General features: G+C 32.1%; 1 protein-coding gene and 1 long non-coding RNA gene across 2 annotated transcripts in view; both read right to left on the reverse strand.

The window, feature by feature from the left end:
- Window positions 1-842: 842 nt before the first annotated feature.
- Window positions 843-27,022, reverse strand: part of LOC143076889 (uncharacterized) — a 36,928-nt gene continuing 10,748 nt past the window's right edge. Inside the window, exons 2-7 of the mRNA XM_076252775.1 lie at window positions 12,845-12,946; window positions 11,072-11,162; window positions 9,477-9,585; window positions 8,319-8,776; window positions 3,273-3,322; window positions 843-1,742 (exon numbers count right to left, since the gene is read on the reverse strand). Of these exons, the coding sequence (XP_076108890.1) occupies window positions 1,068-1,742; window positions 3,273-3,322; window positions 8,319-8,776; window positions 9,477-9,585; window positions 11,072-11,162; window positions 12,845-12,919 (1,458 nt within the window). The 5' untranslated portion in view covers window positions 12,920-12,946 and the 3' untranslated portion in view covers window positions 843-1,067. The remainder of the gene's footprint in view (window positions 1,743-3,272; window positions 3,323-8,318; window positions 8,777-9,476; window positions 9,586-11,071; window positions 11,163-12,844; window positions 12,947-27,022) is intronic.
- Window positions 24,228-25,781, reverse strand: LOC143076887 (uncharacterized). Its single transcript, XR_012978828.1, has 3 exons — window positions 25,362-25,781; window positions 24,842-24,935; window positions 24,228-24,316 (listed from the first exon to the last, which is right to left on the reverse strand). It is a non-coding gene; the product is annotated as an uncharacterized LOC143076887 (long non-coding RNA).

Raw genomic sequence — 27,022 nt, forward strand, 5'->3', positions numbered from 1 at the left:
ACTCCGTTGGTACTCTCTACAGTCTTCAGACATCACAAATAAGACAATGAATACGTAGAAATGTGAGTCTGAACCGTGTTCGAGAAATGTACAATTAAAGTTATGAAAAAGACGAAACATATTCAACTAGATCATGCTGATATAGAGAAAAGTTACATGTTAAATGATTCCTATCCATAAACTCCCATTAAAAGCGTTAATATATTAAACTGAAGAGATTTTCACTACTAAGCAAGATAGTATTCTTAGTCCACCATTGTCTACATAAGGCAATGTCTGTACCAAATCTTGAATATGAAAGTTTTTTTATTCATTTGATTAGTTTTTGATAATTCAATGTTTACATGTAGCTACGTTGACATGCAAAAATGTTCAGACCTATAAAAAGTGTTACAAAATTGTTGAATCGAATAATTTCTATAGTTTAAAATGATATAGAGATTTTTGTTCAGACAACTCAAACAATACAAAGGTCAACTTTTAGTAGGCTATGCGGCACCCGATGTTTTAACAGGTGACCCTATTAAGCTTGTGCTTTATTTTTCAAACACTTCAATTTTCTTTTGGTAGTTGATGTGTTCGATTTATAAACATATCTGTTTAAATGTGCAAACACTAAAGTTCTCCTATTCAAACTGTCGTAATAATAGTAGAAAGGTAACGTCGAAACTGACAAAAAAAGTACGTCCTATAATTTACAATTACTGATGTCAGCCATATGTTGATAATACTACCTGCTATCTTGAAATCAGTCAGTATAATTTACTAAAACCTGAGATTTGAACTAACCACAATATGTAATGGTATCCCTCATTGCTGATATTTAAATAAAAAGAATACCATTCAAATTTAAAGCATAAAAACAGGAACTTTTAATTTGCATAAAGAAAATTCACATTTAATACAAATGCTCCTTTCATAGTATATGTTTAAGAAGATATTTAGTACAAAAGTCAACGTTAGCCATCCAAATATGCACTTAAAAAGTTATATCCTAAAATTACTAACAGTTATGTTCTTGCTATGTATGAGCGCATGTGTTCTTATTATTCTAAGCATAATTCAGTTTACTGCTCCTGACATCTTACAATTCTCGAGTTATCAGATTTGTGTAGGAAACAATGTTGGTTTTCGAGCTTAACAGTCATGTATCTCAGTATAATATGATCTCCAACACCGTGAGGAAATTCAACTTTCTTATATGACCACATTGAAACCCTGATTTTGCCTGTTTCATCACTAATGAATACTTTTCGCAGAAAATATTTTGCTGGTTTTGACAACTCTCCAATTTTATCTATTCTCACTTTTAATGTTGAAACCAACAAGTTCTTATAACTTTGGTTTATTTCTAATATTTTCATTCCCTTCACTTTGGGTACCTCAGCATATCCTGGTTGTATTCTCTTGATGGTGGTATTTTCTCGAAGCTGTATTGTATACTTTGTGTTATCATGATATTTATCGCTTTCTTCAATTTTGTGATTCCGAAATGTGTATGTGTGACCTACTTTTAATCTATTTTTAAATTTTCGGGCCGCATCTCCAAAAGCAACCCCTCTCATAATAGTGTTTCCATCGTGAAATACAATGGATATTTTTATTTCGTCATGGTCGTTCCCGTATCTTATTACAGCTGAAATCGCTTTGATCCCGAGCATTATAGGATAGTGACTCTTCTCGCTTGGCTCAGATAAAGAGAGTATAGGAGAATACTTTCTTGTGAGTGTGATACCAGCTACCTGTAAATTTACAAAAAAAATAATTTGTTAAGTCATGTAACTATAATAGCTTTATGTTTTATGGGTTTTTTTCAATTGTCAATCAATTGATGTAGGTAAAAATTACCCCTAATGGTCATATACATACACACAAACATATACAACCAATCAAACGGTTTTAGCGTTCTTGATAACCCTATTTCCATAAAAGCGCATAGAACAGACCACATACAGATAAAGCTTAATGTCATACTTAACTAGCCATGCTGCACACACATATTGAAGAAACTATAATATTTTATCTATTTCGTTCAATGTCGTTGTAGGAATAAATATACACGTTTTGTCTTGATAACACATGCATCTGACACTATACATTCAGCAGACAACACTCTTTTAGGACACAAACTGTTTTCATTTTACGACTAAATACTTAGTAGTAGGAAAAAAGTAAATTTTCACCCCATAGTGTTCAACATTTTATGTTTGATTTCATTTCTTTTGGTTGTTGTTACTTGACTGAGTTCCATGACGTCTCACCACAAATTTGGTAACCTGTCGAACAAAACTATAATCGAAGTCAAAAGTCGGTAATATGAATAAAAGTATATTGTTTAAAAGCAACTAATGGAATACTGGTGCGGTTATTATTATTCCATGAAACATTGTTTAGTTATTTGGGCTAATTGGATTTACTTTTATCTAAATGTTACATACATGTTTACCATGTTTACAATGTCAATAGAGCATGTATAGTATATACTAGATCGTGACATTTGAAGTACTGTGGATTCATTTATTTTCGTGGGTACTAATTTTCGTGGATTATGGACAACTTGCAAGTTCGTGGATATTTAATTTCGTGGTTTTGCCGATGTTTACATTCAAGCCTATATAAAATGTGTTATTCGTTAAACATTTAATTTCGTGGTTCGCCAGTACCCACGAAAGCCACGAAAATTGGTATCCCACGAATAATAATGAATCCACAGTACATAATCATTTAAAAGATTATATATTTTATTCTGAATCATGTTTTGAATTCGTGATGTTAAAATGCATATGGAAGCCATTGGTACCATTTCTTTTTCATATCGAAATATAATTAAAAAACATAAATACAATTAAATGCATGTGAATATATTCAAACTTACTTCAATTTCCGTTCAAAATACTATTATAATAAATAGGTTTGATATGATCTTTATTATTTGATATACGAAAGAGCCTAACGTATCAGGGGAACATTAAAAATAAAACATCGAAAAAAGAACAAACTAACAACGCCATGGCCACAAAAGAAAGGGACAAACAGAGAAATTTTACATGTGTCGTGTAGCTCATATAATCACCAACCAGGTAAAACATCTTATTCAGTAGGTCTCATTCGTAAAAAGGGAACGGGATTGTAGTTACGAAATAAGGACCATATCCTGTCTAATTCGTGAAAAGGGAACGGATTTGTAATTAAGACCTACTGAACATATCCGATATCATATGTAAATTTGATTGTTTGATTTATAGAATAAATTTAACTGTATTTGTACTTACAGCTGATCTGCTAGCTTCTTCATCGTATGATAAGTCAAATAATGATTCATCTGAAAAAAAATATTTATTTTAGCCCTTATTAACGAAGCCATTAACCCTTCAATTTCTTTCAGTTCAATCAGCATTTAGTTATAACAATGTTATGAAAATCAATGAAGGGCTTTTGATAAATCTTTTTAAATGATACTATAAGTTATATGGTTCGCTACTGACCCCCTACGGATCCATAGAGGGTTAGTAAAATCCATAGGGGGTGAGGCCGGAGGCCGAATCCCCTATGAATTGTATTCAATCTTTATGGATCCGTAAGGGGTCAGTAGTTAACCGTATAACGAATTTATCGGACGCTGAACTTTTTCTGCGGCGTTTTGTTGAAAAATAAACAATGAAACACAACAACATTAATAGATGGCGTCGCCAATAACGCGTCATGAACCCCATATGAAACTTACTAACCCCATATGGTCTAATAGGGGTCACCACGTGACGGCTTTTAACCAATCACAACATGATAATTCATCTGTGGTCCGATAAAATATTAGATTAAAATAATAATGTGTTTCACAAATGTTATAATCATGCCAACAGTACAAAACTTAAACGATCGACGAGAATCTAACATATCTAAAATGTCTTGTTCATTGAAAGAAACAAACAACAATTTAAGGAATATAGTTTGAATGTCATTTCAAATGATCAATTGATAATTTTTGTTAGTTACCTATGAAGTATATGTGTTTCTTATATATCGTGAACCGCTCGCGCCTATATATTGAATATATATTACAATATTAGTTGAGACTATAATGTCCAGTGGCGTAGCTAGGCTATTTTTAAGTGTACGCCCTAACCTCGGCGAGGGGTTTGAGGGCCCAATCGAATCCAGGTTATAACAATTACTAGTAGTGTGTTCGAGGGGAAGGCCCATTTCTGACAATAAAAACTAATCAATAGCAAGTTGAACATACTTTAGAGACCATCTTTTTTAATCTTTTATGTTTAATTTATATGTCGTGTAAATTTTATTATTTTGTACAGGTTATTATTTGTACAAAATTTTCATACAAGTAATTACTTGTATGATGCCATCATACAGGTTATTACTTGTATACATATAATTGTACAAGTAATAACCTGTACAACTTCTGTGGAGAAAAAGATAATAACTTGTACAACTCATTATCTTTCGTTTTTTTTGAAATTTATATTGTGTTTGTTTTTCTGTTCTTATTTTCAAGTGTTTATCAGTATTATTTTGAAATGTTAGAAGTTTACAGATGAACGAAGGACGCAAAGTAATGACATAAGCTCATGTGACATCTTATGCAAATTTAGCTAAACAGCTAGATTCCACGTAACTACGGACTTCTGGTGCAAAGTGACATGGTCGTTAAAAGCAAAAATAAATTGGTACACTTCATTCATTTATTTCAGCTCTGGCCAAATGAGTTTAACATGTTTAAGTTCTGTAATTACATTAGCCGTAAATTCCCTTCCATTATCACTTTGCAGTATATGTGGAGATCCCATAAGTAGAAAAAAAGTGGTCCTGGTAGTGCATGATCCACTTGTATTCTCCATCTTGAAATGACTGATAGTCAACAAGGTCTACTTGACAACGGGAATTAAAGTCTGTAGAAGTGATAAGACGAAAAACTAATTTTGTGGTTGCAGTACGACTTTTCCTCAAAATACACTGTTCACACATCTGAATGAAAATTTTGATAATTTCTCTGCTGATATTGGCAAATTGTTTTATTAACTCCTTGTATGTCTTGTGGATGCCTCCATGGCCAATTCCAGAATGTGCAGTTCTAATTAATGGATAAAGTTCATCTACTGTACAATAGTAAAAAAAAAATGATGCCTTTGCGAATGAGTTTTTCAATGCCTGCTACACTCAAAATATCATATTGCCTTAAGAAATATCTTTGAAGAGCAGTCTTTTTGGAACTTAATTTTACTTTCTTTACATTCTCAATAGTCTGTCTGTATCTTTCACGTGTAAATAATGAATTATTAGAAGATTTATTATTGTCATCACACAATTTAATTATTTCATCATTAAATTTCTTTTCTATACTGTTTTCCATCTCTGCACTTTAGTTTTGACTACTTAAATGAACAGTTTTGCTCATATACTTGATATATATGTATATTAAATGTACTCACATATTGAGAGTTTATACCTTTAGGCAAAGTAATGAATTATATGTTAAAAGGGAAACAATTTGTTGTGAACTTCAAATAGGCCAATGTAAAATAATGATTTGTACAAGTTATTATCTTTTTCACCACAAAATTTGTACAGGTTATTACTTGTACAATTATATTTATACAAGTAATAACCTGTATGATGGCATCATACAAGTAATTACTTGTATGAAAATTTTGTACAAGTAATAACCTGTACAAAATAATAACATGTACACGACATATACGTTGTTTTGATTTGGAATCTAATGGTAATTTGTGTTAGAGAAAATATCCAAACCAGTTACTTAAAAATATTTAAAAGGAACCGTGGGTCAAAGAAGTAACTCGAACAAAACCCATTTTTGTGCAAATGTCGTTAATGGATATGAATTGATTAATTTGCATAGATGTTTAGGTGCATTATGAAAATTCGTAAAGGGTTCCGTGGAACCGTGGTTCTAGCCTGGGATTACCCCTTCCCGCGAAAATTGATATCATTCATCAGTCCATTACAGAAGTTTGAATAATCAAACATTTTCTGAAGATTTTTTTTTTTCTTGAGATGGAATATGACAATATCTGAAAAATTTGTCATGTTTAAAAAAATTATAATCACAGACCGTCTGTCTGTTAATTGCTAAAAGATAAGTCTGTATGTCAATTGAAAAAAAAGTATACTTTTAAAAATTTGCTTCATACATTTATCACAAAAAAGCTTCTGCCAAAGTTTCATAAAATTCGATAAAGGTTTGACAAAGTAATTGAGTGTAACAAACTTTAACTACAGACTGTATCTTGAAATTTCTTATATCAGTAAAGCACGGTAATCCTATAACATATGACTTAGCATTCTTATTAAATTTTTAACGTTTTTATACTGATCTTTTCTTTTTTTTTTTTTTTCGGGTGGCACATTGATAGTAAAAAAATATATACATATCAGAAACAAGTAAATAGAAATAGTAAATAATGCCCCCGAGGTCATATTTTATATAATTAAAAAATACGGGAAATTAATTAAAGTCATATGAAACGAGTAAGTGGTGAAAAATAATGTTTATCCAATTTTTGAACCAATGCATGTATATATCATAAACTTAGTCCTCTGTGCACGATTTTATCATTATTTTCGCAAATATATCATATAATCGTCAATTTTTTTCTCTATGTTTGTTATGATTTAACAAATATGGCTGGTTATTAAATGCCGTGTTTTGAAGCCTAGTTTTACCGATTGTCAACATACAGTAAACAAATCACAAAAAGCATGGGTATTGAGCACGTGTTTAACATGTATTTATAGATTATCGTTGATCATCTCAACGAGATTGATTTTCTCGCTTGAGCTGGAACAGCGAAAGTGAGAAAAGCAATCGAGTTGAGATGACCAATGATAATCTGTTTATCGCTATTTTACCTATGACGACGTTGTCAATTTCAATGTCAATTTCGTTAGCAACGCCACGTGGTCTCCTAAGTTTCTAGCAATAATTTTTCCATCTCAAGCGAGAAGCATGATATGAAAATTATCACAAAAAAAGATCAAAGGAAAAATGCACAAAAAAGCGATAAAATCAGATATTTGTTTATTTCAATGACAGATCCATGCGTATTGCGGTCACCGGATTTTTACGAGGAGGGTTATGCTCGGGTCACTATGCATACGGAAAATATGTCGGCGAATTGCTTCCTGGAAGCAAGCAATTAAAAATATGTAAACTTCTTCTAAATGTGGACAAATTAAAGAATTTTCCTCAGAAAAAAGTATATGTACATAAGTTGTATAATGAAAACTATCCATTTAGTTATAAAAAACATATGCATATTTTTTTTTAATTTGAGGTTTCTTATGACTTTAAATATATAAATTCATCATTATGTTCTGGATACTCTTTTGAGAATAAAAAGCTTCTGTCCAACTTCCGTAAAATTTCATGAAGGTTTGACATAATAAAAAAAAATTACCATACTGAACCTAAAAGAGGGACGAAAGATACCAAAGGGACAGTCAAACTCATAAATCTAAAATAAACTGACAACGCCATGGCTAAAAATGAAAAAGACAAACAGACAAACAATAGTACACATGCCACAACATAGAAAACTAAAGAATAAACAACACGAACCCCACCAAAAACTAGGGGTGATCTCAGGTGCTCCGGAAAGGTAAGCAGATCCTGCTCCACATGTGGCACCCGTCGTGTTGCTTATGTGATTACAAATCCGGTAAATAGTCTAATTCGGTAGGTCACAACTAAATGTTGACAGCTTCGACGAAATCTAGGATCGCTATTTCTTGCTTCCGAGACATAAATGTCGCAGGCTAGGCTAAAATTCAAAGCACATATCGAATCTCAGCTGATTATGAATTGATTTAAACAAAAGGAAAGTAAGAAGAATTCCTAATAGATTCAGACTTTGACTGACAGAAAATTAACAAATATATAATACGGTATTCCTTGATCGAATGTCAATTTCATCACTTTTATTCGCAATTACAAGCTATTGAAAAAAAGATTTACAAGCTTTTAAACCAGATCTTTTTGATTTATTGAGATTACTTTTTTTTAACCAAAATTCAAGTGTACGCCCGGGCGTTTTGACGTAAACGTAGCTACGCGCCTGATGTCACGTGATATGTACTTTCGAATTGTCATTGGTATTTCATGTATCATAATGGATAACAGTTCATCGTCAACCTCAGGTCATTAATAAATTTAAAAACAACACTTACTTTTACATTGACAATATTTTATCTTTTACTAAGCAATATTGTGTTTTTTTAATTTTTGCTACCGAAAAAAGCAGATTGTACATACTGAATGACTGATTTTAAATTATGGAGCCTACCTCGATACAAGATTGGATCTATTCCCCATTTGTTTTGGTCATCTATTCCCAAATGCTTATATATATTTGGCTTGTACTTCAATGAATTTTGAATGCCAGAATTACGGATGCCATCTCTAATAGCAAAAACATCTGCTTTATTTAGGAAGTTGTTATTCTGAATACAAATAACATGATCGTCATCTGTAGCGCTAACTATAGCAGAAACAGCAGGAATTGTTCCTTTAATTACACCATCTGCTATGGTTCTCCAGAGTCGATCAATGTTGTTTCCTGTTTCTTTGAAGAACATCCATTTCCCTTTGGTCAAAGAATACTTTTCAGCAAGCGTTTTCAAGGTTTTAGTCGTTACTATATTGGTACCTTTGAAAGCAGACTGCACTGAATTGATTCTTTTAGTTTCATTTGAATAGTTATCCTTTCCCCGAAAGATGGATATCCAATTTACCCCGTAGGATCTGTTAAGAAATATATGTCATGCAGCATTAATTCATGAATATGCAGTTTTGTGTCTACATTATTCCTGTTTTTGAAAATTGTCTGCAATTAAATAAGAAACCTTTGGAGTCTAATTTACACCGAAATTATAATTGAGAATAGTGTGTTACCCACGTATACAATCAGGCTATTTATATTCTTGAAAGACTTATTAAGAATTGTTTACTTTACGTATGTGTGTAGGCATGAATTAGTCACTTTTAATTTCATTTTGTAAAGTTCGTGCCTTATTCAAAATACCAAATAGATTTTTAACTGAACGTTGCAGGCAAACAATGTACGCATTTGAGAAGTTCACATGCTAACAAAGGAAGTTCATTAAAATGAGATTAAAATGAATTCTAAAACTGAATTGAGTGTGATACAATATGTATTCACTCGAACCAGTGTATCTTAAAATTTAAAACGAGAGAATTTCCGAATGTTTAAAAAAAAATGATATAGAACTGTCGAGATTGGAGGAATATTGTATTGCGCGAGTTTTGGTGGGTGAAAATTGTTTTCGTAAAATGTGATAATTAACAAGCAAATGTGTTAAGTTGAACACACAATATCAACAAACGCGTTATGTCCGAAATTTTCAAACATTCGTTAGATGTTAAGTTTTATCATTTAGTATTCTGTATATCGTCAAATAGAAGGAAACATAATACTGCTTACTTTCTATGATGAGATGGAAGGTTTTCTTCAACCCATTTCTTAAAAACAGGATACTCTTCTAGGCATTCTTCAATTGATTCTCTTGATATTTCATATTTTGGTTGGGTAACTAGAAAAATAAAAAAAACAGGCTTATGTAATCGAAAACTGTGTCTGAAAAAATAAATTTTGTCCTCATCATTCAGTCAAATAATGAACAGTTAGTTGATTTTAAGATACTGTAGATTATCCTCACAGTTTTTCAGAGTATGTGTGAGTATCTTCCTTTAAGCTAAACTGATTAATTGATGTTCTATATAAAGTTTCCAATGTGCGTTGTTTTGTGTCTGAGGACTTCATTCTCATTGTCAGATCTGTTAAATGCATTCGGCATAAGTCGGCGTTGATTTGTTCCATGGGGGAAAGAAATTCATTTTACAGGTATTTGGTGGTCCCTATTCTAATATGACGTCCTTATTGCGCTTTGTTAACAAAGCCGTGTTCTAATGAGCACAAAAAATATGCTTGACACATGCACAAGGACTTACTGCTTATATTAACGTTATTTCTATCGTTATCCTTTAAAAAAATATATATATTTAGGCAGCTAACATAAACCTTTATTATATATTTTTATGAAACAACATATATTTATCCTGCTATTAGTTTTTAAACTTATCAAATATGAAATGCAATGCACAGATTCCTCGAGAAGGAAACGGGAACAGCCAAACATTTGTACGGTAATTTCGTACGCTTCGACTTATAAAAATACTATATTTGTCCTATTAGAATCGAAATAATTCCTTCATGTCATGCTCTATGCTCATTTTAACATGTGTAGGCATTATATTTGACCACATTTTACACCTCGCTAACGCTCAGTGTAAAATATCGACAAATATAATGCCTACCCATGTTTAAATGAGCATAGAGCATGACATGGAGGAATTATTTCTTAAATAGAAATACTGCCGACCACGTTTCATTAATAGAATCAGATTCAACGTTTTTTGTCATGGTCATAAAGCTCTTCTTTTTTTTTTCTTTGTTGAAATTGTCATTTGTTGGTGTAATGATTAGGATTATGATACAATGTTGACTGTTGTGCCCCATTCTTTTAAAAGTATTATGTCTGTTTGTTTAGCTTATACATTGTTGGCCAAATAATTAAATTTCATACAACTGACATCCAAATGATGGTTTAACTACATTTTTGTAGCTATACACTGTTTTTATGAACCATTGTCTGCATAGGAAATGAATTTACCAAGTCAGAAAAATGACTGTTGTGTTCCATTCGTTTGATCTTTTCAAGCTTATAAAAAAAACTTTGGTATTTTAAGATTCCTTAAAGTTCTGTATTTTTGTTAATTTTCTTTATTCATCATTGGCTTTCAAATTTATTAGGTCCAACAATAAACGGCAATAACCGGTTCCTGCTTTATAACTTATTCTTTGTAGATTCCTAAAACATTGAAAAACTACTAAAGTTTCTTATCTATGTCTCTTCCTGTGTATAGCTAACGCTACATGTGCATACAATTGAAGTGAGGATAATTATTCACCACAAATTTTAGAACAGAATAACCTTGTAAAAAGGTGTAGATACGCACCTCTTGTTGCACTTGATTTTGCAATTTCAGTACCAACTCTTTTCCCGTCCATTTTAGATACTTTAACAGGTGGAAATTGCTCTCCTTCTCCCTGTAAAAGACTTTTATAAATATATGGGTGTCATCAAAGTAAAAGGTTTACTTTCTACCATAGCATTTATAAATATTTCATTGTTGTTGTAATACCAGAAGCTTTGAGAATCTGGAACACCTGTGAATTATGTTATTGCAGAAATATTATGATGCACTTATCATACTTTTTGCAGTTAGATTTTTTATATAATAATTTAATATTTAGATTTTTTGTTTTCTTTAGTTTTTGTTTGCTTGATTGGGTTTGATTATTACTTTCCTCTTACTAACTTATACAAAGTCAGCTGCTGTCGCCTAAATTTACGAAACAAAATGAATCCAAATACCCCCTCTCCATAAACGGTAGACACTAACAGTAGATCACGAAAATGACTAGAACACATTATACTTAATCATTCGATAATTTGATGTACTAATTATCTTCCTAGTTTGTTCGCTAAATCAAAAATATGGTATATTTCCTAATGTGGAAACTGTTTTTATGCACCATTTATCGTCATTATGCTTTCTGGTTTATGCATCCGTTCGTCCGTTCGTCCGTCTGTTTCGCTTCATGTTTAATTTTTGGTCGAGGTAGTTTTTGATGAAGTAAACTCCAATCAACTTGAAACTTGGTACACATGTTCCCTATGATATGATTTTACCCCGTTTGCATGGTCCACTGAACATAGAAAAGTATAGTGCGGATGGGGCATCCGTGTACTATGGACACATTTGTATTTAAATTTTACCAGAATATTCTAATTGTAGTTGTTTTGACTGGTGACAACACGGAACTGGTATACAAATCTTGAAATGTCATTATACTGAAAAATCCTTAAAATTATTAAAAAAGAATGTTTCTGTATTAAGGTATATATATTATAAAAGACTGCAAGAAATTTGGGAAATATCATTAAATTTGATCTTCTACGGTTGTATTGACAGATGATTGGGAGCGCGAAAGATTTTTCACCATGCTGCAATAGACAGAAAATAAAAAAACTGTTTTGTGTCTTCTAAATGAATAAAGTAGTCAGAGCTATTGTTTGTTAGCTTTCTAAACATCGAAAATAAAGTCAAGCAATCATGATTAGAACACTCACATTATAACATAATAGGATTAGTCACTCATATTTAAAAGATAGATCAAACCAATTTATTTTGTCTGTACCAACAAGGTAAAGGAACTGACTGAACATCCTTACTTAGTATGTTGTTATAGATTGGAATACACTTTCAAATAGTCTAATCGCAAAGCAACACAACAACACATTCAAAGCAGAAGCAAAACAACATCGGACAAAAATTAGTAAATGCGTATCTAGTTTTTTTTTCATTTATACATGTTACATGTATATACATTGAATGTATACCAAGCTTCCTTGTTATTCATTTTATCAAAGTGGTTTACACTTAACTGGTCCCACTTGAAATACATAGATACTCATTCATATATTTTAGCCTAACTGTACTTGTTTTATTTCATACTTTAACCTATTTGATTTTTTTCAACTGTTAATTTCCTCATTGAATTTACATCCCAAATTTTATTCATATGAACCGTATTTACTCCATGTCCATCTCATATCATTCATAACATACTATTTCCAATGGATTATTTTGAAATATCATACAAACTTAATGTGTAATGGATAGATCAAAATTACCCTTTCACTATCTTCTAAAATATCATGTTACCTTAAATTTCCTTTTTGTTCCTTTTTCATTGCCGCTGCATTTATTTGATTGGACTCTCCGCTCCATCCTCTTCATTGAGCTATCTGTTTTCGGGAAATTATTCTAAAACAAAATGCAATGGTTCTTGTTATAAATTGCAGGACTTTGACATATACAGTATGTATACCTTATTTATACGTAGATAATTCAGTTAACAAAATCCCCAATTGACTTAAATGCAAACTAATGTCTTGAATTACATTTATACCTGATTAACCTTTAGATATCAGAAGCTGTCATTTAGCATGCATTAAAGAAGAAATATAGTACCACCTAATGAAACAATAAATATAATCTCATCATAGATACCAGGATTGAAATTTTATATTTACGCCAGACGCGCATTTCGTCTTCAAAAGAATCATTAGTGACGCTCGAATAAAAAAATGTTGAAAGACCAAATAAAGTACGAAGTTGAAGAGCAATGAGGATAAAAGATTCCTGAAAGTTTTGATAAATACAGATAATCTTTTCCTGAGAAAGAAAAAATAGATTTTAAAAAAATCAAATTTTTAACAGTTGATCTATAATCATATACATATCAATGATAACTAGTAAACGTCTCTCGTCATTTTTTAGCCATTCAAACTGTCATGTTTGTTTTTGTTTATTTAATGTTTGTTTATGGTTTTTTAGGGGGTATTGGGAGGGGTGTTGATAAAAGCGCTCACACTGACAGGTCAAAATGAATAAACATGTATTGTATTCTTCTTAGACAAATCAAATAATACAAAAAAAAAGATTTCATAAAAAAAATGTCATGTTTATAAACATTGTAGATTAACACTTAATTCATGCACTGACCCCCATTGTTTTTCAACCCTATAGAAATTATTGTTTTGAATGGACCAAGTTTAACACATCTATCAAAACATATTTATTACAAACAATATCTAACAATCAGAAAAGCAGAGGACTTCAGTGTTATACAAAAATCACTCACCCAAATTGGTGTTATCTGATGACTTATATTTATTCACTGAATTTACCACTATACCACATAATGAATAACTGCATTTGTTTGTTTCGTATATTGTGTGTGTGTGTATTTTGAATTTACCAGTTTCGAATTCGTCATTATTTGCCTAGCTTTTACCAGTGAACTTTATTATAACTTACACATATGAGGATGGATTTGTTTATTTTTGATAATGTGCTTTGTCTATATGCCTTTCGGTGTTACTTCGATACATATAGCGTGGCTCTGTACTTATAAGTATTATTGTACTGTGGTAAATTTGTGTATTCGTTATTATCACATATTTGTTACGAATACGTTGGATTTTGCATATGCAATAACCTCAAAATTGCCCGGGGCAAAAAAGACGATATTGATATTGTGCCCGGATTCCAAATGACGTCACGTCATTGCGTCCTTGACGACACTCTTGTGATAAAAAATTAATAATTTTACCTGTTATGTTTCATTAAATTGGTATAATTGAACTTTGTGTCTCTATTCTGCAGAACTTAGATATGTGATAAATAGATTATAACATGTCTTTTCCATATTGGCCCTGGTATCATCCCTTGACCCATATCGGCCCTCGGCTAAAGCCTCGAGGCCGATATGGGAGTTTCGGGATGATACCAGGGCCAATATGGAAAAAGCCATATTATAATCTATACTTATTTTTTTTACTTTTTTTTTTTGTGATTAAGATTATAACACAATGTTGACTGTTGTGCCCCTATTTTTGACAATTTTACCTGTCAAATCTGTTTGTTTTGTTCACGCATCGTTGTCAATATAATATAATTTGATGAGACTGTCATACAAGTGAGAGGTTAATCTAACTATAAAACCAGGTTCAATCAACAATTTACTACATCAGAAAATGCCAGTACCTAGTGTTAGTCAGGAATGTCACAGTTATTGTCAATTCTTTTGATGTGTTATTTTTTATTTTGCCATTTGAAAAGGGTCTGTTCGTTTTGAATTTTCCTCGGAGTTCAGTTTTTTTGTGATTTTATTTTTCAAGCTGAATATTCAGTGAATAATTGAACCGATGATTTTTGTCATATACTTATAACTAGGTTCTTATTGAGGGGTTACGTTTGTTTTATTGGTAGCGCATTTACCTTGTTCGTTTAAGTTTGTTTTTCACTTACTCTTTTTTTTCCTTTTTTTTAAATTCTTTTATAGGGAAGGCAGCTAAACATTGTTCTAAAATGGCTTCGAAAACCTTTTGTGTCGACCAAAAGGATATTTAACAAACACGTTATCTGAAAAAAAATGTCATATGTTTGAAGCATTGTTTCGTATCTTTTTTCCATTTTTGTTATCAAAACGCTGTTTCATGGTAGCTCATGTTATGACTGCCTTTGAACTAGCATGGTGGGTTTTGCACATTTGCAATCAAAAAAAGATACGCATGCCGAGTTGTGGTTCTAAATATTGTCCCGTTTGAAGGCGACATAGTAATTATTATTTTTTTATTGTCGTTCATTATTTGCAACATTCAAAATTTGTAACTCTATCTGAAGTAGTTTGTTAAAACCTTAAAAATACTACAAATCGTATCTAACCTATTGTTTAAAACCTAACACGATAACCTTATGTTGAGCTGAAGATATGTTGAAGTATGTCAGCGTTATTAAAATGATTAGGTTACATGCATATCGCCTTACAATCCTAGTATATTTCAAGTATTTTTTTTTTCAAATATGAAACAAGATATGTTAGCCACAAAGAAGTTATATTACACAGACTCTATAATTTTAGTTTAGCAACTTTGAAACAAACGCTTCACTTGTTAATCGATTACAAATTTCTTCTTGTTAATATTTGAATGTTCTGTTCGCTACTAAAGATTCAATATTCAATACAAATTACACTTTATGAAATTAGTTCGTCGAAAGAACTAATGATAAATAAAGGCAACAGTAGTATACCGCTGTTCAAAACTCATAAATCCATGGACAAAAAACAAAATCGGGGTAACAAACTAAAACCGAGGGAAACGCATTAAATATAAGAGGAGAACAACGACATAACACTAAAATGTAACACACATAGACAAAATCCCACGAGAATAACAAATATAACATATGTATATAACATCAAAACCAAATACATGAATTTGGGATAGACAAGTACCGTGACACGTCTTATCGCAATGTGAATTAACACTCAAAAATAAGAGAAAACAAACGACAAAACGTTATAATGTAATACACACAGAAACGAACTATAATATAACAATGGCCATATTCCTGACTTGGTACAGGGCATTTTTATAGGGAAAAAATGGTGGGTTGAACCTGGTTTTGTGGCATGCCAAACCTCGCACTTTTATGGCCATGTGAAATATAACATCAAAATGACAACACAGGACTACAATATAAATAAATTGGAGAACACAATTGACAAAGAATCACACGAACAACAGCCAACAAAAGGCAACAAGTTCAATATTTTAATACGCCAGAAGTGTATTTTGTGCACACAACCGAATAATGTGTATATCAAGTGATATGATATAATTTGTCTTACCTCAGACACGGTCACAGATGTACACTATACACGTTAGTGCGCGGTAAAATATTTGAAAAAGGGAATTCCCAACTTTCACTTTCACTTTTAGTTTGATTTACAGGAAATAACATATCTGTGCAATGACTACGCACTATCCACGGATCATGTCCGTGAAACTGTACTTACTTAAGGCTGAGACTAAAGGCTTTTATAATTCAAGTTTATAGAGAAAGAAAAACTAAATGATATACATAAACAGTATTGGTTACAAGTTTTATTCTAATCTCAACTTTATATACGGTCATATACGAGGAGTAAAACAAGGAGATGTACTGAGCCCTTCACTTTTTAATTATTATATTAACGACCTCACTAATGCTTTAGTCAATTGTAATTCTGATCCAGTTGTAATTGGGGACTTTTCTTTAAATATTATTCTTTATGCAGATGATATTGTTTTATTGTCTCAAAGTAAAAAAGGACTACAAAATAGTCTTAATGCTTTATATGATTATTGTGATTGTTGGAAACTACAAGTTAACACAGATAAGTTAACACAAATAAGTCCAAAGTTATTGTATTTAATTCAAATGGTAAAACATTTTTGGACGAATTTACTTACAATGATTCTTGTATTGAAACTGTTAGTCATTATTCTTATTTAGGTATTGTAATAAAATGTAATGGTAATTTCAATTTAGCCATTAATACTCTTATGGAAAAGGCAAGAAAGGCCTATTTCAAAATTAAGAAAACAAGATTTTCAAACCCCTGGATCCTAAAAACTCAGTGCACTTTACAAAAATTAGGATATTCATATCTTGTTGAAAAAAGTTGTCTAACAAAGCAGCACTTGGGACAAGTAAAACAGAATTTATGATCAGTGCTTGCAAAATCAAAATGCAAACATACGTCTTCTAAGCTCAGTTTCTTTCGTCAAGTCTACAAAATGGGTCAAAGACCATCATATGTTGATTCACTAAACAATTTAAATGATAGAGCAGCAATATGCAAAATACGCATATTAGTGCACATCCTTTAATGATTGAAAGGGGAAGACATCTTAATATTCCTAGAGAGGAAAGATACTGTCCTGACTGTAAAAATGGGGAAATTGGGGATGAACAACATTTCTTATTAAAATGTAATAGATATACCTCAAAGCGAGAAATATTAGAAAATAAAATAAATGTGATATTTCAAATACAGCGTAACATTACCGCTGATGAAAAAATATCTCTATTGGTCAATAATCGCTCAGCATTATTACTTAGACTGTCTTCCTCTTTCATATCAGAATGTCTAAATATAAGAAATAGTGAACTTATATAATACATCATTTTGTAACTTTTCATAATTTAGCATGATATGTTATCATGGAACCTTTCATTCTACCATGTCAATTATTATAGTTGTATGTAATGCCATAGGTCTTAACCATTTATTGTTAATGAGTTTGTGCCAATAAAAATATTTGTATTTGTATTTGTATACGTGTGTAATATCAAGTGTAAAGCACACAAGTGAGTGACGTTATCATGGACACAATTGTTCACATAAAGAGAATCTATTTCAACTCTTGCATTTGATTATAATTTCAACGTGATAAATTAATAAACATATGCACGCTGGCGTTGTTTTTTTTTAAATTGACTGAACTAATATTACATCTCTTTTCTGCGTGTGAGAAAATGGTTGCTAAAGTTATTCATAAATTATATAATGATTGGCACAGCTTATCTGATTTTACGAATCTAACTGATTCTGAGGTTTTGACATTCTCCCTGACTAGGCTACACACAACCGGCTGTTGTGTAAACTTTCAATTCAGTTAAATCAAATGTAAATTTGGATTTCACCGGGGATTGTTTCAATTTTAAAATTAAGCATTTTAACAATTAGATTGGAAAGTGTCGCCGACTCTAATTCAATTATTCACTGTCAGGTTAAGTGATTCATTTTGATTTTTCTTAAAAGAGGGACGAAAGATACCCAAGGGACAGTCAAACTCATAAATCTAAAACAAACTGACAACGCCATGGCTAAAAATAAAAAAGACAAACAGAAAAACAATAGTACACACGACACAACATAGAAAACTCAAGAATAAACAACACGAACCCCACCAAAAACTAGGGGTGATCTCAGGTGCTCCGGAAGGGTAAGCAGATCCTGCTCCACATGTGGCACTATCCTATATTTCTTCTGACGTGATTGTTGCTTTTAATTATGAAATAGTCGCGTTTGATGGCGTCTGTCATAATAATTCTTGTTTAAATCTACATTCAGCTTCCTTTTTCCACAAATCGCGAATGTTTGAAGTACAGGCATGAAATTACGGATTTTCTGTTTATAAAGTTGGCTGCTAAAAAAAACATAACGAAGACGTGTAGTCGTTGTCCTTTAAAAAAATGTTTTTAATAGTTCCGCTGGTTCGATGACACCTCGTTACGTGTTGAAAATCATATGACTGCGCAAATTAATGAGTTATATTCAAATCCAACATTCCAAAATAAATTAATAAAAGTTTCTGGAAGCAGAATGTCTTTGAATTATTCAAGACAAACTACATCATTTAACAATGCCTTGTTGCCATCATGAAGTCGTTTAAATACCTCTGAGAACTCAACAGATTAAAAACTAAGATCTTATTCCGGATTAATATACAATAATAGGTCAATGTCAGACAAATTAATATAAAATTGTTTGTACAAGGCTGAGAAACTGGGGAAGGGCGAGGCATTTAATGAGCTATTTGCCAGTTGTGTGCGAATACAAAAACCGTTTATATTTCATGGCATTCACCTACTACTGTTTTTATATTAGATCAATACATAGATAGCAATTTAAATTATAAAACAAATTTTAAACCTATTAATGAACACCAGCTGGTTGTTGAAATAAGTTTTATAAGTTTCATTCTAATCCATTCTTTAAATACATGTTTACAATAAAGTGTAAAGCACACAAGTGAAAATGTCAAGGAAAACGTTTTAACATTTATAAAGATAACAAAATAATACAATTCCCCAAACAAACACACATCTAGCTAAGCTCATAATTTAACTCAATTAACCAACGAACCGCGTTCGACATTAACTTCGTTTCAGTACATATCAATATTCAATTTTCCGCTTAAATGTACAACGCTAGCCAGTGTTAGTCAACAAAATATACTTCAAATTGGAGGGGAACTTCTTACCTAGAAATAGTCGTAATACAGATTTTCTTCACACAAAAATAGCGCCAGATTCCTCACCGAGACCCCCTAAAAATCCGTACAAGGTAAAAACTTCCCTCTGTACATATATACGTCTACACACTTGAGAATCTGAGCTTGGAATTATCTTTAGAATTTAATCACTGCACTAGATAGTTTCCGCGGGAACTCAATCGAGCTCTCTGATTGGTTGAGAAGAGAAACATATTACGAAAATGTTTTACGTCACTAAAAAATTATGACCGAAAAATTCGAAAGTGATAAACAATAATAACCATCAATCTTCCTGAGAAAACAATAATGAATTATAATAAAGTGATCCTCAAACATTACATCACTCTTTCCTGAAGAAAAATGTCTGCATATCTAGCATATTTCATTCATATATGATGTGTAATTTAACGCGCTGTTTTGTGAAATTTGTTATGTGTTTCAAATGTAAGAAATAAGTACTTCCAACTAATTTAAATATATCCCCCTCCTGAAATATACAAATAACTATACAAGCTAGAAAATAAACTAATAATTAGTATGATTAGCTTCTATAAAATCATTCGACTTACCTTAGGAAAAGTCACAAATACACAATACAGATTATTGCGCGGTAAGATAAAAACAAAAGAACATCTAAAAATAAATTACCAACTTTCACTTTCACTTTTAGTTTGATAGACAGGAAATGACATACGTGTGCAATGACTACGAAAATCCATCAAGAACTATGTTTCCATGTATTTGCACTTACATGTAGTTCAGGCGATTAAATTTCAAATATGAAACGACTAAAACTGGCAAATAAATGTCATACAATGTGATGAACTGAAATTAATATGAGGCAGGCATAACCTCTGAATGGGGACGAAGTCTGTATGTATTATTTTTTTAATTCAATCACGTTGATAAAAGAAACCGCAATACCGTACGTAACGTTCCCGATTTTGATTCTGTTGTTGGGGAATTAGCTGTGACGTTCTTTAAGTTATGACGTCATATTCGATGTAAACAAAAGAAACGCTTTCATCAGGTAACGTTTTTTCATATCAAACAATTATTAAAATTGAATTTGTATTGAGATCTAATCTTATATTTTACTAGACTGATAAATATAAGTTTTTTCAAAGTCTCATGCAAACAAGACAGATATCTGCGCAAAAGCGGAACAGGAAGTAGATCTGAAAAAAAAAGTTAACGATTTTGAGTTCATTAGTAGAATGAAAAATTCGGGAAATTTTCCCGATTTTTTTTTTTTTTTTTTTATTGATTTTTCTACCGTAATTGGGGACTTCGTCCCCATATAAACTCAATCATACAGTTTGTCTATATCGCGTCTTTTTCATATTTCAAATTCTCCTTTACAAATCAGTTATCTCTGGGGTTAATATGTGGTACATGTATGTCAATTAGACGCTGGGTTTGCTGGGCATATCGTATTATTGTATGTGTGTTGCATCATTTATTAAATATAACAAAATAGTACAAATAAACCCACATCTTACTATTCTACACGTAAGCATCTGATAAGAACTTTAACATAATGCCTCTTGGTGTTACCCCATACTATTATTAGAATTACATCTAGTTGAACTAGTCACATTTATGACAAATAATACTTCATAAGTAGGTTGGGTTTGCTCAGTGTAGCGTAATAGTTTTCTGTGCGTTGCAACACATTATATTACAAATGTATCTAAACAAACACACATCTAGCAATTATATGTTAAAAAAAAAACAATATAATGTTTACATATACATGATGTATATGTAGGACTCTAAAGTGCGATGATACTCTAAAGTGCGATGGTCACGCTAAAGTACGATGGTCTACGCTAAAGTGCGATGGTGTCATACGCTAAAGTGCGATGGTTGTTTGTTTTTTTAAGTGCGATCAAAATCACGCTAAAGTGCGATGGTACGACACGCTAAAGTCCGATGGTGTAACGGGAAGTTGGTTAAGGCAATGGTTTTCGTTTGTTGCTGAGTTCCTATTACATTTTCGTTTATTGTTTTGATTATGTGTCAAGCCGTAGTCTTTTTCTTTTGAAATGTTTTACACTGGTCATTGTATAACCCTATATTGCTTGTAGCGGCATGGACCAATGCTTTACGTTGACGGCCGTATGATTATTAGCCGCATACATGAACGGCATTTGGGATTGAATGGATAGTTTATTCTACATCTTCTTAATTATGTTTATTTAAAGTACGATAGTTGTTCAAAAGGTGTAATGGTTACACTGAAGTATTGTTAGTACATCTGGAATGTAGTGGAAGTCGTTTTTTAATAAAATAATATGTTATAAGACAATGCCCCGTATTAAAGGTCATACTTAAAGTTGCATATTCCAATGACATTGGGTCGAAGATAGATAGTTGTCGTATTGGCAATCATATAGTATGATGATACTACACATCTGTTTGTTAGGTTGTTGTCTTATTGACATATGCTAGTATTTATTATTTAACAGAAATAACAAACCGTATAGTATTTTTTTTTTGTGTTGAATAATTCAATTAGAAAGTAAATGTTTTGGTTAAAGTTATTTCTACAATTTCACAAATTGAGTTAACCTATTCCAGCAACGACCAAAATTTCCAGATTGTGATCATTTGTTTTTCTCTTCTCTTCTTTCTTTTCTCGTGTAATAAAAATCCTTAATCTGGACAAACATTCTCGTCATAATGCTGTCGAACGTTTATAACGTCGATGTATTTGCCAAAAAACGCACTTTAGCGTATCAAACCATCGTACTTTAGCGTAGGCCATCGCACTTTAGCGTGACCATCGCATTTTAGCGTCCCCATCGCACTTTAGAGTCCTACATCTATACTTAGCAGAACATATTGTATTTATAAGTTACTATGAGCACCTCGACACATACATGACATACCATACAAAAATATCCGTGCAATTGTATAAATCAATCGATAGTAAATTTTTACTTGAGTTTTGATTATTCTTCCGGAGGAAGCCGGAGTGCCCAGATAAAACTACCTACATTTGTACCTTCGATAGGCAAACTGACAATCCTAGTCAATTAAGGTTCAGGCCCAAGACCACAATTAATGACCCCGCTTTTCGTTGTCCACGAATATAGTTCCTTTTAATTAGAGTGTATTTTTCCTTAATTTTTTTTCTTTCCTTTCCTCACTCATTCCTTAAATCTTTTTGGGTGGAAATGAAAGAAGAGAGGTCAAATAAATTTTTGGAGGTTGTATTTTAACTGATTTTGATATGGAATGAGTGATTAGGTCAAGTGCAAAAAGGTGATATTTACAGTTTTCGGAACATCTCTTGACTTGTCAATAGGGGTATGGATGTGTATTGGCTAAATTTGTAAAAGTGATTGCTTCAATCTTTCTGAATTTTGGATATATATTTGGACTAGGACAATACATTACACACACAAAAAATTGGACAAAAGTGCATGGTGCAATTTTTTTAATGATGCAAAAGGTTATAAAGAACTGATAGAGGAATTAATTGTGGTCTGTGGCCTAAGAGGTGCATTTCAGCAAATTTAGAATTTTTACTTTGGCATCTTTTCTGAATGATCTATTGGTATTGATTTGTCAAACTATATGAGAAGAAATGATTTTCACTTTCATTTGATAGAAATTTTGTGAAAAAGTCACTTTATATATAATATTACTTTTAGTTAGAATGATGTTTCTTGGGTATTATATGTGGATATTTACTGCAGGGATGATTCCACTATATAGTTTAGGGCCGCTTAGCGGCCCGTAAATCCGCCAGTGGCCCCAAAAAAATGTACATGAAAATGAATTCCCAATTCAGGAAAATAAAATAAAAATCGATATTTCCGGAAAAGTTTCTGTCACCGATTAAGGCAACTATAATTTTTCATAGTTTGTTGTCAAAACGTTTAAAAATCCGTATAAGAATGCTGTTTACGTTCGCATTTTATTAACAACGATTTAATTATGTCAAAATGTGGCAAACAATTTTATCAGCCGAATTCAATTGATTAATATGTTATAGGAGTATTCGATCTTGTAAAAGCAGATCGCCCAGCAGGTTGATAAAAATGGGTGTCAAAGCAGACCTCCGCAGAGAGAAAATTCAAATATTGATATAACATTGATGGATAAAGTTTACTAGAGGTTTCCCGATTTGCTACGTATCAGGTACGGTTGGTACGTAACACAACCGTTGGTGCTGTTTTGGAGGTATCATTTAATGCATGAAATAAATTTCTTTATCATGATAAAATTAAAAGATTTGAAATGTGTATTACCCAAAAAACTGGTTTAACGATTTATTTGATAACGATCTCCACGTTTCTTGAACACATTGTTTAGGATTTTTCATGCGATAACTTAGTTATGAACAAGTGCATTAATCAAACAGACCTTAAACGAACTCAGTTGACACGGCCTTCATATCTAAATATAGATTTGCATTTCTGTTTGTTATAGGTATTGCTTATGTTTCGTGTATTTATTTAAGAATTGAATGCTCTTTTTTGTAAATTTATTGGGGTGTAAAAGCGTTGACCGAAGTACATTTTGTATGAAGCGCGGAAGCGCTTCATACTAAAAATGTTCGCACGGTCAACGCTTTTACAACCCTATAGAGTTACAAAAAAAAAGCATTCAATACTTATAATTACATTTTTAACTATAGTGTAGTAGGTGGTTTTCTATGCGTTAGGAATAACACCAATGAGAGCTTAAGGTTCTGATTCTTTATTGTACCAGTATATAAATAACAAGTCTGAAATAGCAATACAACGTATATAAATAACAAGCTATTTCATATAACATAAATATATATACTTTACGAATAGCACAGGTTATATAATACAGAAATATAATAAATAATACCCTTAACTGTTATTAACTAAGTAGCAAGTAAAATGTATTGCAAGTAGACAATGTTCAATGTTTACATTCTATGAAATTGACATCGGGTGTCACGTGTACTTTTACACTAAATCGGAAAGAAATACGTCATTTACGTGTATCTGTGTATTTGTATTAAATACTGGTTTACCTTACAAACGGTATATAATAAATGTTACATCTACATTTATTAATAATGACTTCATTAAAATATATAATACGTATAATAATTAACTACATAATATCATACAACAATCATTAAGTTGCAAATATAATAATCATAAAGACTTATGATGTCAGTATTATCGATTCATTAAAAGCTCCAAATTAACGGGAGGTAATTCATGTTTACAATACAATATAAACAAAGTTAAACTATAAATAAATATACTCTTACCACTTGTGGAGTGAGTTGTACTACTGATAAGGTTAACGGCACATCATATAAACATCACAATCGTGTGCTCTACATAATTACATTACATGGAGTCCTGAAACCAAAATACGAACATAAATACTCGGACTCTAATTATAAAAATATACAACGTAACAAATATTCTTTACTCATTCATATTTGTACTTGATAAAAACTATTTACTACAAAACTATTACTTTATATAAATGGAAACACTTTTCCGTCTTTCACTTAATAAGCCGTCATTTATAAAATATAGACTATTCATGACAATAATCAAATAGTAATGTACGCAAATTAACAATACAATTCTACCGTGGCAAATAAACCGTAGATTATAAAATCATATACATATAGCGTAATAAAATACTATCATGTACATCTCGTGTACTTGTGTTACATACATGCGATATGAGGAGAACGTTACAAAGCAAAATAGAAACTTTACTAAAATATCATTTACGTGACAAATATAAATAATGTTAATAAAGAAGTAACTTACAGTATTCTATAATAATGTTGTCCAAAATATATAAGGTTTACAGGTAAACTATATGTGGTCAATATAATCAGACCATAAATTCAATGGACTGTCATGGCTATCGTCCCGTGGAAATGTACAGGTACAAAACAAAGGAAATTAAACTTGACCGCGAAAATATTAACAGCCAATCAAATACAATGATTCAAGTAAATCCCTAATGAATATTCATAGAAAATAACGTGAATATTACTATACATAAAAGTAGAGTTTGCAAGTAATAATTTAAACTGAATATACAATATTCAAAATATGTAATTAAGCTTTATAATAAATATAGTAATTAAATAGATGATTTTTACAATATATAAAATGATCATAAAAATCACTCTACTACATTCTCCCCGCTGTAGGAAAATGACTTCCACGTCATTCTGGTCTGTTTCCCCCTTCACTGAAGGTTGACGTCCTCGGCAAAGCCATTAACCAGTTCGCATGATGTCGAGTATGGTTCTTGACAACTCAATCTCTAAGCCTTTAAATCTTCCTTTTCTTGCTTCAGACTCCAACCAGTGAATCCTCATTAACCAATCAGGCTGTTGGATAGTAGTAGCCTGTTTGGATACAACATAGTCATCCAGGTATTTCGGTGGTTTCCTTTCTCTCTGAGGTCTAGTTGCTACTGGTGGGTCTCGTGGTGGTGTCGGTAATATACGTCTTCTTCTTTGTTGTTGTTCCGGAGCTATGGTGGGTTCGTCTGCCTCTCCTAGTGATAAGTCTGTTGGCGCACTCTCATCTTGATCAATAGAAGTGTGTTCTTCTGTAGTCTGAGCAGTCGCTTCATCAGGTTCCTCATCACTCACAGGGTTTGGTTCTGCAGCTGTAATAATGTCCACAGGAAGAGCGTCCCCTCCTAAACCAGTTCCCTGCTGATCACTACTCTCAGCTCCATCATGGCCGTCACCAGTGAAACCAAGAGTTCCTTCTTCTTGTAGGTCCACAACTGGTACATCACTGTTAGTGTTGTCCTGTGTATCCTGTTCAAGTATCATATATCCATACTCCTGCTCCGACTCCTCATCTGATACTTCATCAGTGGTCCTGTTCTCACTGTTCCCTTCAGATTTCGTCGTTTCCTCGGGCTGCTTCTTTCTTCTTTGCCTGGGCGCAGGACGTTTCTTTTCTTTATCAATAATATCTTTGGGCAGATCTCCAATAGGTAAGAACAGATTCCTATGTAGAGTCCTCTTTCTTCCTTCTTTATTCTCTTTCTGAACCACGTACACTGGTATTCCATAATTAGGCTGACTAATTATACGGTACGGGTCATCTTCCCACCTATCTGCTAACTTGTGCTTTCCATCAAAAGCTAGAGTCTTGACTAAAACTCTATCTCCCGGCTTCAGCACAGCTCCTTTTACTTTCTGGTCGTAGTGTGTCTTCTGTCGTTTCTGGGCAGCAAAGATGTTTCTTGTTGCTGTGTCATATGCCTTACGAAGTCTTTCTTGCATTTCTTCTGCATACTTAGTAGTAGTTATAGGTTCAGCTTCATCTCCAATTCCAAAAGCGATGTCGATAGGTAGCTTTGGTTGTCTTCCGAACATCAGGAAGTATGGAGAGAATCCAGTTGATGTTTGACGAGTGCAATTGTAAGCATGAACAAGACCAGCAACATGCGACTT

The sequence above is a fragment of the Mytilus galloprovincialis genome, chromosome 5 (genome assembly GCF_965363235.1).
Source record: "Mytilus galloprovincialis chromosome 5, xbMytGall1.hap1.1, whole genome shotgun sequence".
In the NCBI taxonomy this organism is placed as follows: Eukaryota; Metazoa; Mollusca; class Bivalvia; order Mytilida; family Mytilidae; genus Mytilus; species Mytilus galloprovincialis.